At 40.0% G+C, this 19,923-nt stretch overlaps 1 protein-coding gene across 1 annotated transcript in view; it reads left to right on the forward strand.

Annotated features, from left to right (window-relative positions):
* The window catches only part of Plch1 (phospholipase C eta 1), a 195,689-nt gene that overhangs the window by 120,379 nt on the left and 55,387 nt on the right, over nt 1-19,923 (forward strand). Inside the window, exons 5-7 of the mRNA XM_032898305.1 lie at nt 2,860-2,989; nt 6,424-6,594; nt 18,467-18,560. Of these exons, the coding sequence (XP_032754196.1) occupies nt 2,860-2,989; nt 6,424-6,594; nt 18,467-18,560 (395 nt within the window). The remainder of the gene's footprint in view (nt 1-2,859; nt 2,990-6,423; nt 6,595-18,466; nt 18,561-19,923) is intronic.

The raw sequence follows: 19,923 nt of genomic DNA on the forward strand, positions 1-19,923 counted from the left end.
GAACGAAAGGTCGAGTGTCAGCCATTTCCCAGAATGTCTGCCTGCTGAAGCCGTGATTGAAAGAATATGATGTGACTGCATTCTCCTATGGTTTTGTTATGGAAAACGCCAACCATGGCATTTACTTCCTCTTTCTTCTGATTTTTTTCCATTGTAGAATGACTTGTTCTTTGTAATATTGTGTGAGGTAGTGAATCATCACTTCGGGAGTTTTCTGGGCACTGATATCTTGGTTACAAAGCACAGCTTTATCCAGGAGCCTTTCAGTTGTTTCTCTACACGCACCCTTACTGGAAATAATGAGTTTTCCTTTCACAGATTGTCAAAGTTACCAGTGAGCTCAGGGTTATCCAGTTGTGTTTCCTGATGCTGGAGAGGAAGAAACAGGCACTGAGAGGTGACACTGGCGACCCACTGTAATGGGGCTGTGTCATCAGTAGACTCGGGACTGATGTTTTTTTTTTTTTTTTCTTGTTCTGACTCTGTTCTGTTTGTGCTTTGTCAATCCCTGTCCTCTGTAGCACTTGTCAAGGCCAGCAATGGATAGGTGTAAAGCCTTGCAGCCTGGTCCCACCCTAATGAGCTTTTATCTGCAGGATGTGCTTCTGCTGAGGACTGACTGTTCCTATCTCCTCCCAAGAGTTTCGTAGATCACTGTAGGACATGACTCACTGCTTTCTCATATGGCGGAGTATGTTGTGGTCAGAACAGTGTCCAATCAACAAGGATGGAGCTCCAGGGGGAGACGTATGTGCTGTGTGTACAGGAAACAGAAAAAAAATCGTTAGTAGGAGCTGATCATCCTTTAAATTCTTTGCGTATTTTTTTGTCTCTCTCTGTTCTCCCTTTAGCCTCTAGGTAAAACATGCAGTAAGCTCCTGACTGAGCTTTATAAGAAATGAAGCAAAGAGCTGGGCTTCTATCTTGATTTTGTTATAAAGTATCTGAAAGGATTTTACCTTCTGTCTGTTGTTAAGTTTTCACAATGTATCCATTGTGTAAGTTAATGGATTCCTTGTGTTCATTCATTCATTCATTCATGCATTCATTCATTCATCACATAATAAAATTTTTACTTTCTAAGACTTTTCCTTCCCCAGTCATAATTTGACCCACATAGGAAATGTAAGTGTGGTTTGTAATCACTGGAAACTTGGTTGGTAGTTTGAGCTGGGGAGAAAAGCAATCTTTTAGAACTGTTGCCTGCTTGCTAAGGTGACGTTATCCACACTGGCCCTCTGCTGTGAGTCACTTCTGTTCTCCACTTATTGTTTTCTTTTTTCAATTGTAATTTCTATTTATTTTGTGTATGGGCCTTTTCTTTCTGCGTGCGTGTCTGTCCCCATGATCTGTGGTATCTAGGAAAGGACACTAGGGCCCTTGGAGCTGGAGTTAAGATAGTTAGGAGCCTCCTGTGGGTGCTGGGGAATGAATGGAAGAGCAGCCAGCATTCTTAACTGCTGAACCTTCTCTCCAGCCCTGCCATTTCTTGATATTTAAACCCATGCTTTTCTCTGACTCTAATCTTCTGTTTTTTCTCTTTCTCTCTTTCTCTCTCTCTTTCTTTCTTTCTTTCTTTCTTTCTTTCTTTCTTTCTTTCTTTTTTCTTCCTTCCTTCCTTTCTTTCTTTCTTCCTTCCTTCCTTTCTTTCTTTCTTTCTTTCATTGCTTTCATCCCTTTCTTTTCCAATATCCTTTAAAAATTGAAGCTCGATTTTACATTCTTTGCATACATATCCTTTAAAATGTTGTATTAAAATGCTATACATTAATTGGTATTTTTCAATGCATCCACTTAATTTTCTCATTTATTTGAGGATCTTGCAAGTCTCTACGCACATGGTATCTGAGGATCTTGTAAGTCTCCATGCACATAGTATGACTTCTTTGGATCTAAACTCAGCTTTGCATTGTCATCTCGGAGTCCCACGTGTGAGCTTAGTGACTGTGATTAGAAGTGTGTAACTGTTGGGGAAGGACTACAACATCTACTGCTAAAGAAGCAATGCAGACTAGAAATAGGTCTCGTGTGCAGGCAGTAGAGATACTGGATCAGCTTGTAAGAGTGTGGAGTTGACACTTCAGTCTCTTGCCTATTCTGAATGAAATCTTTCTCTTTTTCCTAGCAACAGTGAGGAGCAATGAGATAGCCTAGGGTTTGTTTTTGTTTTTGCTTTTTTTGTTTTAATATTAGAGTAAGACACAGAAAAGAGAGTTGAGATCCTGATGATAAAAACAAAAACATACTAAGGGAGGGGGCATAGGAGAAGGCAGAGGCTAGATTTGTTAAATTTGAAATTTCCTCATAGTGAGGTCTGTGAGCCAAGAGTTAGCATTAATGCCAGGCTCTGCCTGCTCATGCTGTCTCCAACACACACAGCAAAGGTGTGGAAGACCTCTAACCCTTCGTGTAGGAACAAAATTCAGGGTAGCGTGGTTGCATCATGGAGATGAAGTCGGGACATGAGAAAAGGGATGGCACGTGAAGTCCTGTAGAAATACTTGTGTAGTAATGTCACTGGGGCAAAGGTTCTGCCCTCTACAGGGTAAGTAGAGCACAGAGCAGCCTTCTTAGAGCTGGTGAAACACAGTGCTTTCCAATGGTAGTTTTAACACTTAGTCTGGATAAGGTTGGCTGGAGTGTTTATTAAACCTTTCAGCCATCTAGTAAAACTCCTGTTTTGTGACCCATGTGCCACCCATGCCTGCACATACCCCTTTTCCCCTTTGCCCTTTCCTGTTGTCATCACCAGGCACTCTTTGCAGCCTGTGCACTGCAGGGACTCCTCAGTGTCCCTGTGACATTCAATGAGCGAGCAGTTTTGACTCTAAGGAAAACTTTTCTTTGACCTTTCTGCACATGGGTGAAGCAGACCTTTGAGGAGGCTGATAAGAACGGTGATGGCTTATTGAATATTGAAGAGATTCACCAGCTGATGCATAAACTAAATGTCAATCTGCCTCGAAGAAAAGTCAGGCAAATGTTTCAGGTACGTGCTCACAATTGTCTTGTCCTTTTGTAAAACATGGCAATTACTGATGTACTTAAGCACATTAAAATCTACTGTCTTGTTGGGAGCTGGTCTTACCTGCTCTGTGCTATTTTATTTCTTGATAAAGAGAGGCATTATGTCTTATGAAGGGAAAATTCTTCATAAACTTAAGTACCTCATTTCATCCCCTAGAATACTTTGCTGTTGCTGTTTTCAAGAGCAATTAATTATAAGCATATTTCCTGACACTTGAACAGTGGCATGAACTTGATCAAGTCCTTTTGAGAGGATGAAAATGCTTCATTTTCCTACCAACAGGCTGTTGTGAGGGTTAGAATGAAAACCTAGTAACAGGAGAAAAACAGTGCTGTCAGAAGCCCCAAGAGCTCTCTTTTGTTTCTGAAGAGTTTGAGATTGAAAACCCATGAGGCTCGGAAGTGCTTCTGTCAGAGTTCAGCCCTCTCTCGGTGTGTGAGACAAGATGCTCTTTCCTCTCACTCCGTGAGGGAGGTGCTGGACTGGAACTTACTCTGCAGCTTGCAGCTGGACTGTACTTGGAAGTGGGCAGTGTTGGGCAAAGGTTGGATTACAGTTAGTAATGAGGAGGAGATAAATTACAAAACGGTATTTATTTGGAAATAAATCATATGCACAATCCATGTTTTATAAAACCTTTTCGTTTTATGAGACTAGGTCAATACCTTAGACATATAATAAGCATAAAAAGGAAAAATGTTTAATGCTTGAGGCCTTTTTTTCTTACCACTTGCTGCTCTGCTCTTGCTGTGGCGAGGGCATAAACAACAGGGACCGTGTGTTCCAATAGTGACTGAAAGACAGAGGCCGGATCCCTTCTCTGGCCGCTTAAGATGATCCTGCTTAGAGTATACTCCTGTTAGAGATGTTGCATATTGGGCTATTTGGTTCCATTGTAGTGAAGAACAATAAGCTTAAAAAAAGGGGAAAAGCAAGGACTGAAATTCAGGGAAAATTCAAAAATGTTTATGTCCTATGTCTTATGGGCTCAGAGTAAGTACTTTAGACAATCTTATTTAACAGTTATGGTTTTAAATTAGCAACTATTACAGGTTTCATTATGGCATCTGCATACATTCTTTGTTGGGCAGATCCTCTTCCCCTCTCCTACCTCATCCCACACTTACACCCTTGTGCCCCTAAGTAGCTTCTTTTTCTCCTTCCATACCATTCTGGCCCAGGCTGGCTCAGAATTTGCAGAGCTCCTGCCTCAGCCCCTGGCTCTCAGATAGTAAGGCCACTCACTGTATATGGGGCGAGACAGTGCTCTTACATTTTAAAACGTGTTAAGCCAAAAGTGACGGGACAAGTATGCCCCTATATGTGAAGTAAGTCATCCTGGCTCCTGAGGTTAGCAAGGACTGCAAAGAAAGGGACGAGAACTTCAGAAGATGCCACACATTAAATGGACTCGTGTGAAACTCTTGAACCCAAGAGTATTAAGACTTTTTATTTTTCAGGGTTTGGGATATTTTAACACACACACACACACACACACACACACACACACACACACACACACTCACACACACACACACACACAGACGGGGTCTCACCTACATAGCTCTGGCCGTCCTGGAACCCATTTAGATGAGGCTGGTCTTGAATTCATGTAGAGTTGCCTTTGTCTTCCTCCTGAATACTGAGAGAAAGGTGGGTGTAGGTCACCACACCCGGCAACATAAAACACATTGACTTGAAGTTGTGAAGTGACCAGTATACTCAATTTCCTAGATGCAAAGACTTCATTATAGGCCCCATATATCAAACCACTTTACACCCTCATTTGAAATGACAAGGAGAAACCACCAGCAACATAGAGAAGGTATCCAAGGTTTAAAAATGTTTTTTTGTGGGCTCTTAACCTAAAGTTAGCAAAAAATATCCTTAACCCTTTGAAACACTTCACACTAATCTGCTTGTCACTTTGCTCGGAGGCCGTGCTAGTCTGTGCTGTTCCAGTTTTAGCCTATGTGCCACTGAAGCAAGCATGAGCAATAAGGAAAATTTTCGTGAGCATTTCGACTTTTAAGGCTATATTTAAATCTACTGAACAGCTGAGTGTTTTTTCCAAACCAGCTTTAAAATGCCTCTCCTTTCCTGTCAGTTTTTGTTCAATCACGATGGTGTGCACTTTAAATGAAGGTGATCGTGTAAATGGTCTGCTTGCTCATTCTGCTTTCCTGGCACTTTAATGACTAATTCACCCTATCTCACGATCCGTGCTGAACGGCTCCGTGCAGTGACGATTAGGCACAAGTAATTTAAAGTAAGCATCTTTCTGTGTGAGCTTCCATACTTTCCCTTGGGAGGAAAGCTGGGTGGTACCGCAGCGAGCCCAAAGCCCGAGGCCACCCATGAGGCATCAGAGAGATGGCCGTGGGGGAAGAATGACATCTCCTAAATTATTACAGTTCTGAATCGAGGGAGAGACAACCAGTGTCTATGCTGTGCATTAAAGCGCCCCCCTCTTCTCCCTCATGTATTGTGCTCAAGTTATCTTTTTGACTCGTTTACCCAAAGCTCAGCTGTTGATCTCCTCACTTACTTTTAAAGGTAGGCTTTCTGATTTTGTTTCTTGTTTTCTTGGCTTTCTTTGACTTAATTCATTTTTTAGCTTTTTAGTTGGATTGCTAGTGTTGTTGTTGTTGTTTTGTTTTGTTTTGTTTTATCTTTGAGACAGGCTTTCTTTATGCAGTCCAAGCAGGCCTCCAACTAGCCATCTATGCCAGTCTCATGCCAGGTTTTGTTTTTTAATAGTCTCATGCCAGGTTTTGTTTCTAACAAGATTTTCTAACACATTTGCCTTCACGTTCCACTTTAAAGGTTTAACTATATTCTTGACAATTTACTGCTTGCTTGTTTGTAATTTTATTCTGATTCTGGGATTCTGAGCAGGGCTGTCAAAGAGATGTACGCATTTTTATTTATTTGTTTACTTTAATTTGTGTTTTGCCTGCATGCATGTAAAGGTACCATGTCTATACAGAACTGAAGGCAGCCAGAGAGGGCATTGCATCTCCTGGACCTGGAGTTCCAAATGGTTGTGAGTGGCTGTGCTGTGTTGGTAACTGCTGGGCCACCTCTCTAGCCTCAGTGTCTTAGGAACTTGAATTAGAGTTGTTCACTTTGATGTTTTTACTTTTCTGCTTAGAAACATTATTTTAGTGTTCCGCTTCAAAGATTTTTTTCTGCTAATTTGTAGATGTATCATAGCCAGAGAAATTGACCTGTATAAAGTTGACTATAATTTGTTGAAACTTTCTTCATTGCCTATAACTTTTATATCCTTCTATGCGTGCTTAAGGATGTATTTTTGTGATTTAAGTGTTGGCCATTCTACAGTGAATATTACTTTTTTATTCTCAATTCACCTTTCTCCCATATACGTTTAGGAAGCAGACACAGATGAGAATCAGGGGACCTTGACATTTGAAGAGTTCTGCGTTTTTTACAAAATGATGTCATTGAGACGAGACCTCTATTTGCTGCTCTTGAGCTACAGTGACAAGAAAGACCACCTGACTGTGGAGGAGCTGGCTCAGTTCTTGAAGGTGGAACAAAAGGTATCATTAGACTGTGGGGTGCGTTGTTTGCTCAGAACTTGAGAGATGTGGGTATCTTTTGGGTACTGGGTGTAGTTATATGTTCAATGGATAAATAGCAAAACTTATCAAAAATCATACCAGTGAATCATTTAAAACATTTGTCTAGCAGCTTTTAAGGAAAGCGGCAACCCAAAACTTAGCGTATATCATTTTAGCTTGTCCATGTTGGATATGGTTATGCGTATTTCCCTACGAAGAAATGAAAGTTAACTCATATTTCATTTTAAATACATTAGTGTCGCTTCTGTCTCTGTCCCGCAGAAAGGAGCGACACCACGACGTTCTTCTCAAAGCAGTTTATTCAGGAACCTTACAACATGCAAACAGGAATCTTTCTTTTCTTTACTTCTCTCCTCCTCCCTCCCAGCCCCCGAGCACACCCCCTTATATCCTCCCTCAACTCCACCTCCTCAGTCCAGACTGCGTAATCTCAGTTCATAGGTCCACGTCACATGGCCTGATCTTGTGTCATGTGCACCTTCGCAGCTCTCACCATGGACATGGCTAGTTTCAGGTGTGTGAGGAAGTCAGGTGCTAGTCACGAGACTTAGCTGCAGCCCCGGGCGCCATCTTGGGACTGCCGCCACCCCCGCTCCCCACACATTAGTAATGTTTGTTTATACTGGGAGTTACTATTAATGGAATAGATTTAAACTTTGTATTAATTTATGCTAGTATAAATTAATATTAGCAAAATATGAATTGATAAAAAACTCACCGTGTAGTTAGTTTTTCTATACTATAACAGAATTCTTAGATCACACTGTGGACACTGATAATTTACACAGGAAATTAGCATCAAGTCATGGGCAAAGGCTAGTAAACTAGGGTAGGCCTTGGCTAGAGTAGGAATTACATTGGCTTAAAGGAGAACATTAAATTTTAATATAAAATAGGCTTTTTAAAATAAACAAGTATGTTCTTTTATACTGCTGTCTTATAATTATTCAAACTATTTCTCAGTACAGAGGAAAAATGAAGGGGTTTTATGTGTAAATCTCAAACACAGATGGACTCTCAGACGGGTGACATTTCAAGTTAATTTGTTGCCATATGTGGACACAAAGTACATTTTTAAAGACATTGTGCTAAGTTTTGGGAATGTGCAAAATATACCTTCAGGTGTCTCAAAATAAAGAGCTATTTCTTGATACTAATAATTTTCAGAGTCTATGATAGGTAGACAGAGTGCTAAGAATTAGTGCACTACACTATTTTTTGATCCTGTTGAGAGAGGATTCTCATGTGGTTGAGGGCCCCTGGAACTCCTGTTTACTCCTGCCGCCCAGCATTCATGCATACATACATACATACATACATACATACATACATACATACATACATACACACACATAGTCACTCCTGTTTCTCAACTCTGGGAGCATAGGCATATACCACACACACAGCAAAACAACATATTTTTTAAGGTTTTCCTTTTTTAGGCTTATAAAACTATGATTTTTTTTAAAAAAAATAATGCTGTTGTATTGTTTTCCTGAATTGCTGCTTCCTTTATGATCTCTTTGAGGGGCTGGAGAGATGAATCAGTGATGAGGGACACTGTCTGCTTTTCCAAAAAAACTGAGCTTGATTCTCAGCCCCTACACTGGTGGTTCACACCACCTGTAATACAGCTCTCGGGAATCCAAAACCGGTGGTCCCCATGGGCTCCAGCACTCACATGCACATAGCACACATGCATAAAATTAAAAAAGATATGCCTGAATAGGGGCCTGGAGAGGACGCTTAGCTGTTAAGGGAGTGCCCTGCTCTTACAGAGGAAATGAGTTCAGTTCCTAGCCCCCACATCAGAAGGCTTGCAACTGAGTACAGCATCAGCCCCAGGGGATCCAAAATCCTCTGCTAGCCTCCATGGGCACTTGCACTTATGGGCACATACATGCACAGAGGCTCACATATACACATCAATAATCCTTTTAAGAGTATTTTTTGTGGTCAAGTGGGTTGGTTCAACAGGTTAAGTTGCTTGCTACTAGACCTCATGACCCAAGTTTAATCACCAGAGCCCACATGATGGAAGGAGAGAACAGACTACCACACGTTGTCCTGTGACTACCACCTATGCACTGTGGTGTGCATGTGTCCCTATGTCTTAGTTAGGGTTACTGTTGCTGTGATGAGACATCATGGCCAAAAAGCAACGTAGAAAGGGAAAGGTGTATCTCACTCACAATTCCATATAATGGTTCTTCTTCATCATCGTCATTGTCATCAAAAGCAGTTGGAGCGGGAAACGCAAGCAGAACAGGAACCTGGAGGGAGAAATTGATGCAGAGGCCATGGAGTGGTGCTGTTTACTCCTTGTGGCTTGCTCAGCCTGCCATTTTCTTTAAAAAAACAAACAAACAAAAAAAAAACCCTAGAATCAGACCAGGGGTTTCCCTACCCACAGTGGGTGGGACCTTCCTCGATCAATCACTAATTTACAGAATGCCCTACAGACTTGCCTACATACAGCCAGGTCTTCTGGAGGCCTTTTCTCAGTTGAGGTTCTCCAATCTTAGATGACTTCAGCTTGTGTCAAGTTGAACTCTGGTCAGCCAACAAGCTTCTGCGGCCAGCACCTTTACCACAGAGCCAGTGGGATGTACCCTAAATTAACGTTTTGAAGTGGTTTCTTTAAAAAAATACACTATTTTTACAGTTGTGTGTGGGCGGGGTTATGTATCTGAGTTGAACTTATTTCTGTTCTAGTGTTTTAAACCTTGAAACATCCTTCCATTTTCTCTTGTTCAAACCAAAAAGATCCCAGTTTTCCTTGTCCTGGTCCAAAACTTGTTTGATGTCCTTCATCTGTGTGGGCTGGTGTTGCTTGTAGGCTCAGGAGGCAAAACGGCTCACTGTCCTTGACTGGTACTGGACAGGTATTTTTTTGGTTTTTTTTTTTTTTCTTTTTTTCAGAGCTGGGCCTTGCGCTTGCTAGGCAAGCACTCTACCACTGAGCTAAATCCCCAACCCCTGGACAGGTATTTTTTATGACAGCTAAATGCAAGTTTTGGATTACATTTTATGGGCAGATGAATTGGCTAATTAGATTCTTCAGCCTTTTGCTGTAGAGAGAATGAGAAAAGCAAAAAGGAACCAGCAAACGGTCTACACATATGTTTTCTCTCTGTAGTTTACTTATTACTGAGTCTTAGACCTGAGCTTTCTTTATAATATTGTATAAAAGATTGTTTTCCACCTATAATGACTAAAGCAGCAAGTAAATCATTAGATATTTCTGTGTTGATATGGACTTACAGATTGACTGACACCTGAGTGTTTACTTGAGTGACACTTTGCCTATTTTTCCAAGTATTTGCTTGTTAGTGATCTAAGTGCTGCACGCTAACGGATTGGGCTACAGAAGTGTCATCATGGCTTTGCTTTTTAATTACATCATTTTTAAGTTTTGTTTAAAGTCGTCTATAAGAAAGAAAACTTGCCCACATAATTTGCTGTTGTGCTAATTTTGGGTGTGTGTATGTGTAAGAGAGATAAAGAAGAGCACAGACAAACTGACAAGGAACCAGCAGACAGAGGTGTTTCTTGACCATTACTGGGGAGACCCACCCCATTTCAGTGGTGAGAGAACCAGCTTGAAACAATCCATTAGCTCTCACTTCAAAGACAGCTATACTCAGCTACCAACTGCTTTCAATGCCTTTCTTGGTATCTCTTTCTAAAGTGAAATATATTCAACCTGATTTCTGATGTTTCCTTTTTCTATTCTCTATTCAAGCCAGTTAGCACTTTATTCGTTGTGAATGGAATTTATTAGTGTTGCTGTTATGTTTGTTTGTTTGTTTGTTTGTTTGTTGTTGTTAGAGTATATTTGGTAGGACAGAGTTAATCAGATCTGGATGTACATGTTGCTTCTTTGACTCTGTATTAGATACTTTTCCATTGCCAGGATAAAACACCAAGAGTATAATTGGGCATATGGTTCCAGAGAGTTAGAATCCATGCTGAATGAGATAAGGTACAGAGGCAAGATCAGCTGAGAGCTCACCATTTGACTCTCAAGCAGGAGGTCGAGAGAGCAAACTGAAAAGGAGACTTGAAACATCAAAGCCTGCCCCCATTAACAGACCTCCTTCAACAAGTCCATTCCTCCTAATCTTCTGAAACATTTCCACCAACTGGGGCTCAAGTATTCAAACATGTGAGCGGGAAAGGGCAAGAGCGATATTTTCAATCAAACCACCACAGCCTCTCATTCACAAGTCTTTGAGTCTTAAAATTCTCTTGATAGCCATACTGCCCTGGCAGGATTAGTGTGGAAATGGAAGTCGTTGACTTTAGTTCATTTCTGTGTTAACTGTTTGATAAATTGTCGTGTTTACTTTATTGTACAGATTTGTCATTTCCAAGGAACCTATGTAGCAGTACAAGTGAGCAGGTACTCATGAGGTTTTACAATTCCATAGGGAATAAAAATTTTCTTTACCTTTTGAACAGTTTGAAGATCTTAAAATTATTTTAAGGAGGAAAAAAAAACCCTACAGATTCCTGTGATGAATTTTCACAACAGCACGGGACACTGTAAGGCAATGAGGATGTCAGAAAGTAGGAATGCCTGTGTATGTTGAATGCCAGGTCTAACAACTCCTGAACAGACATGCAGACTGGGCAAATATAAATGATGGATAAGGGCTGTGAGATCATGAAGTTGAATAGGAGCAGAGGAGGAACTTGGCAAGAGCTCCTCCTTCAGATCCTTCTGTCATCTCTGTGTCTTTGGCTCTTTCTCTGTAGGACGCAGGGCATCTTCTAAATGAGAGCATTACACTGTCACTCCTGAAAAAAGAAAACAGAGTCCTTCCCAGGAGTACATACCTGCTTAAAGGCCTGCAGGTAGATTGGAGACGCCTTCCTGCATTTGGTATTTCTTTACATTCCAAGGTGCAGTGTGTTACGGTAGCCGGTCCTGAATGTCATCACTTACACACAACTGGAATTTTCTTCCGTATTAGTTCCCATTTGGCTCTTCATTCCCACATCTGCCATGATGAAATTTAATAATAATAATAATAATAATAATAATAATAATAATAATAATAATAATAAGTATTTTTTGTCCCCTAATGTTTATGAACCATTAAAACCCTTAGGATTTCCTGAGTGATTGGATAACTTTTGTTACTTCCAGTGAGTCAGTCCCCTGGAAAAAAATTTTTATTCAACTTTGAATTTGCCGGACCTCAGAATAGCTCATCCGTGTGATGAGAGGTTGTGAGCTCCCTCCCATTTCCACTTTTGGACATTGTGAAGGAAGAGGGAGCTGGAGATTAAATTAATAAATTTGGGCAATGATGTCATCAATCTGTGTCTTCATGCTTATATCATAGATGCTCCACAAATGAAATGCCCTGGAGCTCACAGCTTAATAAACACATTCAGGTGCTGTTAGGGTAGATGTGCAGAGAGGGCATAGGTCCCTGCAGCCAGTCCACTTCCTATGCAGTTCTTTTGTTTGGCTGTTCATGGGTTGCCATTTGGTATACACAGATAATGGGAAGAAAAGCATGGTCCCTCTATTCAGGGTCATACTATTGAAAGACTGAGCCTGAGGGAGGGTTGGGGCAACAGTTAAATCAGCCCTTGATGACACGAAACAGGCTTCTCTGAGCTCTCTTGCCAGGTCCTTTTCTTGGTCTTATTTCTAAGAATCCACCTGTAGAAAGAATCATGGTATTCTCTTAGCCAGGAGTCCCATCCAGCATCTAAGTTCCTCAGCATGGCACCTGCTCCAGGCCCTGCTGATGTCTGAGCATCTTGGTTGGCTTTCGGCAGGAATCTTGCCTATCCAGCTTGAGTTCCCCTAACCTCCAGGTAGTGCTTCACCTGCTCATCCCCATTATTTTTGATTTTTGACCTTGGTTTCTTTTGTTACAAAGGGCATCCAGTACCTACTTTTCTTGCCTCTCAATGTCAAGTGGAAGGTTGATCTTGATGAAAGTGACTGAGATATTCAGAAGTGCAGCAAAGTGAAGAATTAAAATTAAAATATACAACCCTCTAGTGGTTTTAACTTCATTCAGGCTAGTGGATTCACTCCAACCCATTGGACTGGCAGTGGTGCACATCGCTTGCTAAGGGCCGTGCATTTCCTCACCTCTTCTGCTCCTGTTGAAGTTCTGCCAGGAATTTATTGGGGGGGGGCAAAAGCCAGTGCTGTGTGAAGTCTGCCCTGGAGAATCTGTATCTGGTTTAATTTTCTAAATTAGCTTGAAGCTAATTTACACATGGGTAGGGCTTGAAAGATTCTATCTATCTATCTATCTGTCTATCTATCTATCTATCTATCTATCTATCTATCTATCTATCTATCTACATTACTGTACTTCAGGGGACAGAAACCACATAGGAACATTTTAATGTATAGAAAATTTAAAGTCTCCTATTTCAAACACTATTTAACTGAATCACAAAATAGGGAAGGATTTGCAACACACTAAAAAAGAAATACTGAGTTTCAATAGTGTGGAAAATGCTTTCATGGGTCAGTGTACCTTTAAACAGTTTGCCCTTACTAGTCATCAAAAATGCAAAAGTAAGCCAAAAGCTTATTATTTTGACCCATTAATTTAGTGAACATTAACGATCATAGTAACTACTTAGCTTGTAAATGGTCTAATTATTCAGTATGGCACTTTTACAAGTCTGAAAATTTTCAGAATTTATCAAACTTTGATCCATTTTACCTGCAGTCATTTATTTTAAAGAAATATCTAAGTACATACAGAAAAATTTGGAAAGTTGTGCCATTCAGCATTCTTTAGAATGAATAAAAATTATTGATGACAACCTAAAGTGTGCAGTAAGAGAACTTGATAGCATTTGTGTTTTGAAACTTGTTCAATGGGACAACCTGAGGCAGTTGGGTCTCTGTGTCACTGATCCATTATCTTTTTAAAACACAAGTTTGTTATAAACACTGGGATTGTTCACCTTATAAAATATGCTCAGTTGCAATAGAAAATAGCACTACTGGCCGCAGGTGGTATTACATGTTCTGTGATATCAAATACTGGCCCATAAATAGATTCTTATTTCACCCAAGTCCATCCTTACCAGGTAGAATATTAGAAATTTAACTTATAGTAGCTTTACCAGTTATAGTGAGTTGAATATTCGTACCCAAAGATCTAATTGATGATTCTTAATACCAGTGAATGTGTTAGAGCTAAATTGAATGTCTATGTGTTGAGATAGACATTAGACCCCAAAGTGAGAGTTTTCATAAAAGAACAGTAGAAAAAGGTACACAGGAAGAAGGCCCTCTGGAGGAGGTGGAGACTCCAGTAATCCTCAAGTCAAGAGATGAACGCCACTTTATGCTACAAGGAGAGGTGGTGACCGGTTCTCCCTTGGAGCCCCCAGGGAAGTTAATGCTGCTGACACCTTGGTTTTGGACTTCTGGTTTTATTACCACAGCAGAATAAGTGTCTGTTGTTTTAAGGCAGTAGCTTGTTGGTTATAATAGCTCTAATGTAACAACCAAGTTTGTGTGTGGGAGGGTTCCATCCTAAGAAAGTAACTTATATCAGAAGTCAAATACAGTAGTAGCATGGTCTAAGAATCTCGCAATAAAGCCAGGAATGAGCTGTGCTCATGAATACAGATCTTCTGTCCAACTAAATATCGACTTGATTTTAAATGTCCTTAAATAATTTTAAACATCGTTGCTGTCATTTGTGGTCCCTTCTTTTCCTATCCTTTACCCCAGTAAATTCTCCCTCTGCTTATCCCCTTCCCCTTCTCACCTGTGTTCTACTGGGCCCTCTCTAGAGCTGTTTGTCACCCATCCCTTCTGTGAGCGAATCTTTTAGACTTTTCTACTTCTACACTCAAACCCTAAGACTGCTGAGGTTAGCCATGTGTGTGAGGAAATCCTGTACTATTAAAAAACTGTAAACAAACAAATCAAAACAAGAAGCTTATCGGAGGTGGAATAGATGCAGCACAGAAAAAGGACATGTCAGAAGCTGGTTGGTAAAGTCATCAGAATGAGACAGTTATAGTCGTAACCTGAGAATGAGACACCATGAGGAAAGGTTGAGTGGGGAAAAGGAGTTCCAAGTTCAAGTTTGAGAGCAGAGAGGTAAGCACAGTAGAGGGTTTAGGAAGCGGAGGGAGGAGAACAGATGAGGAGCTGGGAGGAAATTACCAAGCAATATAAAAAGTGATAAGCTTAAAAAGAGACAAATCTCCAGAGAAGACAGTTGAGGACCATGAACACTGTGAAAGATGAACTATTCAGATGCAAATCAGACTCATTATTGTAAAATTAAAGTGAAAAAAAAAAAAAAAACAGAAACAAAAATAAAGCTAACCGAATTAAACCAAAGCAGGATGAATAAACAGGGTTGGCATAAGCACCACATCAGGACTTTCCCAAAACCACTTGGAAGCCGAGGAACACATGAGTGGTGATTCCAACTTAGAGTTTTCTGCCTCGATAAACTGTCAAAGAAGGTGCGTGTGCAAGATAAGTCACTGAATACGTACAGAACAGTGGCAAAGTGCAGCCATCTGACTTCGTTAGAGATCTCTTCCGGAAGTCAGCGCCGAAGCTCCTCAGAGCTCTAAGTCAGACAAGCTTAGAAGAGGCACTGTTATTAAAGGGGACAGTGGAACTCAGGGCCACGTCTTCCCTTTCTGTTATGGGAAAAATATGCCAAGGTGCCATTGGAATCATGGGAAGTATTTGTGGCAGACTATTAAATTTTACTGCACAGCAGAGCCACCAGTGTGCAATGCTCGCATAGTTGGAATAATGTAAAGGCCAGATTATTTAGTAAGTTCTATATAGGGCTAGGTAGATGCACAGTGGGATGATAGACAAAGTGGGAAGCCTTGGGGACTCGAGAGAGCTTATATTAGATGACGTTAGATGACAGTCTTACATAGCGTTTAACATCATAAGTCAACAGGTACGTGTATGAAATGGAAAGGAGTGAAAACACAAGGAGGTGATAATTCGTTTCCAAAACAAACAGTAAGTATTAGCTTTGTTGCCTCTGGAGGAAAGAGTCTGGGTTTATCAAAAAGAATTGTACTTAGTCATTAATGCCACAACTTTGACTTACTCTATAGTAGACCGAGTTATTCAGATAAAAATACGTTCAGCAATGTTAAAATTTGCAAATTCTATTTCAGCATGGCCATGAGAATATATTTACTCTACTGACTCTGGGAAGGTTCTCTCCTGGAAATGTGTTTTTTTTTCTTTTTTTTTTTTTTGACTTTTTTATTTATTTGTTTATTTATTTACTAATTATTTCATTGGTTTATATTTCAAATTCAAATATTATTCCCCTTCCCAGTTTCCCCTCCAAAAACCCCTCTACCTCCTCTGCCTCCCCTTTGCCTTTGAGGTGCTCCCCCACCCAGCCACTCCCACCTCACCCCTCTAGCATCCTCCTTGTCTGGGGCATCAAGCCCCACAGGACTAAGTCTAAAGATAAGCAGGGTCAGAATGTGGATGCCTTTACAAACTGATTACTGCTTCCTGTAACTCCTCTATATTGCGTGTGTTTTCCTCTAATGTGAGGACTTCTCTTCTAGATGATTTTAAAATACAGCAGTGAACAGAACAGAATGAGTCCGGTCTTAAACATGCAACAAATCAGAATCCAATAACTGGTTTGAAAATTGTAACAGCTTCAAATGATTTATAAATTTCAGCTATATTGAAAAGCCAAACAGCTTTCAAATCATTTAGTAGAAATGAAGACAACATCACTTGATTAGATCTACATGAAAGGAAAACATTTAGACTTAAAATCTAGAAGATCCAAATGTGAACCTTGGTTCTTGCTTCTTACAGTTCTGGGACTTTTGTGATACTCCTTAATTATTCTCTGCATCCGCTGTGTTATCTATAAGCTGAGGTAGAAAGCATTATGTATAGATGACAAATGTAGGGGCTGGAGAGACGGCTTAGCGATTAAGAATACATGCCTCTCTCAACAGCCAGCACACAATCCACTCAGGACTCGCATTAACAGGATCAGGGCTTCGTCCACTTCCTACAGCAGGCACCTGTGTACACTGTGCACATTTAAAAACAAAGGTGATTGTAGTCACTATCTTGCTTTGATAGAAATATGCACATCTAGCAGGCATCGCAAAGAGAGGCCTAGGAGTAAAATTGTGTCATGCTGTTGAGATGGTACTTACATGAGAAGGCCGTGGGGCCGAATGAGAGTGGAGTCACTCAACCTTCAACTTGTTAACGGAGTACTTCAAACTGTAGTTGACAGAAAGTTATTTCAAGAAAAGTTTTGTGGTGACTTTACTAATATGCTTATTAATATAGTGAATATTTTTAAAGTGTGATTTCTATAAAACCTAATTCTGGTTTGGGTCTTATGATAATGAATTCTCTGCTCTTCTCCCCTTAACTTTTCTCTAGAATAGTGTGTAGCTTGGTGTGAGTACCTTGCCCTAGATCTCATGGGCTGCTGGCGGTTTACCTGAGTAAACCATGGAACAAAGGCCATGAATAACTGCAAAGGGAACTCAGATCTTTCTATGGTGCATAAAGTTACTGGTGTGGTTCTTTTTATATTATGAGATATGGACATGTGTCTAGCTCATAGTAGACAAGCTGTTCACAGCCTTCTAGGTCTCTGGAGTACCTTAGGGGCTTTGCAGCTCTATTTACTTGACCATATTTCTATATTAAGTCCTATTAAACAGATGATTTAATAAAAAAAAACTGTAGATTTTACTAAAAACCCATTGAACCTAAAAGACAGTGGAATCTTTGATGAATATACTATATAACAATAATATAATAACTATAGTGTTTTTAGTATTCATATTGGCTTGCAAGATTGGCTTCCCTCATCATTACTTATCAGTATTTTAAAAGGTCATTGTTAGAATCCTGAGCAAATGGATTTTTTTTAATGTCATTTTTTGTGTATGTGTTCTAGGGATCATAGATATTTGAATGTTAGGCAAGTGCTCTTCTACTGAGCTACAGTTCCAAGCCTGCCCTCATCCTTTATGTTGCTGTTTAAAAAAGATTATTTCTAAAGAGTTTACTCTCCCTTCTTGTGTATGTATGCATGCAGCAGCCTTGAGGCTGACTGGGATAAGAGCATGTGCAGCCTTGCCTTGTTGATGCTACAGAAGGTTCCCCCAAAGCATTCCCTGACCCTCAGCACTGCCCCAGCTGGTAGAAATGCCCAAGGGAGTGGCTTTTGAAGTCACCTGGTTTCTGTGGACTGGCTGATCTGAACAAAAGCCACTTAGTGGCTGGGTCCTTTCTTATGCTCACTCTCAACTAGCTTTTCTTTGTTCAGTTTTTCCTCACTTTCCTGTTCCTGAATCTCCATAGCTGATTGCTCGCAAGAAGACTCTTCAAGAATGCCCACACAGCTCAATCTACTTAGAAGACATCCTATTTTGACAGACCATAATCTTCTTTCCACATATATTTGTGATTATCACAGTTTAGTTTTTATGTAAAATTCACTTATTTTGCCGATAGCTACTATATTGTGAGTGGGTTTTGAACAATGGTTTTTGCATTAATTTTCTTCTATTCCTTCATAAAGAGCATTTGGCTAAGAGTTGAAGGGGTGTGTTCACAAACTAAAGCTGATGGATGCCTAGACAGGGTAAGATCATAATTATCCTCCAAAGATAAAAGGAAAAAGGAACCTGAAGACTCCAGACAGTGCTTCCTGCTGCCCTCTGAACTATGAAGTGGGGGGGGGGGGCGGCGCTGGTCTGTACATCTTGCTGCAGACAGAGGGACATGGCTCATGAAATTGCAGGTGCTTTCTTTCAATTCTGTTTTCTTTAGATGAGTAATGTCACACTGGACTATTGTCTGGACATCATAAAGAAGTTTGAAGTTTCTGAAGAAAACAAAGTGAAAAACGTCCTCGGTATAGAAGGTAACCAGTGATCCTAATCTCTCTGTCTCCCCTATCTGCTACTTTAAATTTTATTACTGTTTTTAGGAAGCAAAATTGGGAAATATTCGTAAAATTTTAGGCAATTAAGTGAAGTCCAGGAAGCATATATTTTTCTGCAAAGCAGATCTCTAGTTTTGTTTTTCTCTCATTTTTGCAGCACCATTGTGTGTAGTGAATGCCAAGAAGTATTTGGACTTTGCTCAAATGGATAATTTTTTTTGGAAGTAGTCATGTATTGATGATTGCAGGAGGAAAATTTGGCCTCTAAACGATTAATCTACAAAAGTAGAGACTTGAAAATAAACATTTTTTCAAAAGACAAAGAGTTAGGAATTGGTTTGTCTTTCCCAATTGGTAGAGTTTTAGGAAACTATTGGAGACAGAAGTGTTGTCAATATTACCACTTTGTTTAATAACTAAGAGAAATAAGACCAAAAGAAATTAAATAATTTACTTATTATTATTCCCTAAAAATTATCCCCTAGGATTTATACATTAAAAACATGTTATAAATATAGCTATAGTATGTATAACCTATCTGCCTTTAAAATATAAATTATAGGCTATGGGATTTCTCATGCAGACTTCAGGAAAACTCAATTTCCCCCAAGAACATGCAAAGCCACAATTGACTGTTAACTTCTGGAATTTCCCTGCTCCCATCATGCATGTGTGCAAGTGTGTGTGTGTGTGTGTGTGTGTGTGTGTGCATATGTGTGTATGTGTATGTGTGCAAGTGTTTGCGTGCATGTGTGTGAATGCATTTGTGTGTGCATGTGTGTGTATGCATTTGTGTGTGTATGTGTGTGTTAGTGTGTGTTGTGTGTGTTCATGTGCATGTGTGTATGCATACTGTGCATGCATATATATGTGCATGTGTGTGCGAGTGTGTGTGTAAGCATGTGTGTGTATGCATTTGTGTGTGTGTGTGTGTGTGTGTGTGTGTGTGTTATGTGTGTAGCAATCAGGCTCATATCACCATAACTGTCTTGATAAGGAATCTTTAATGCCTAGTACTTATTTCCTGGGGTAAAAGAGAATTAAAATGAAGAAGAATAATTTAAAATTTCCTATCATTTAAACTATTTTAAAAACAGGATACAAACTAACTTGGGCCTCTTAAGACTGTGCCTAGATATGAATATTTTTCTTGAGGCTTCCCCTAAAGATGTGATTAAACATCTAGTTATAAACATAAAGGTCACCAGGAAGAAACTGTGAAGCCTCAGAGAACATTGACTGATTGGATTTTGCCAAACGATTCTCAAAGACGTGAAACAACCTGCCGTAATAATGACCACTTCTGGTCACTTATATTTTTCTTCATAAATTTCATAATGAT

This window comes from Rattus rattus, chromosome 3, assembly GCF_011064425.1.
Source record: "Rattus rattus isolate New Zealand chromosome 3, Rrattus_CSIRO_v1, whole genome shotgun sequence".
Classification (NCBI taxonomy): domain Eukaryota; kingdom Metazoa; phylum Chordata; class Mammalia; order Rodentia; family Muridae; genus Rattus; species Rattus rattus.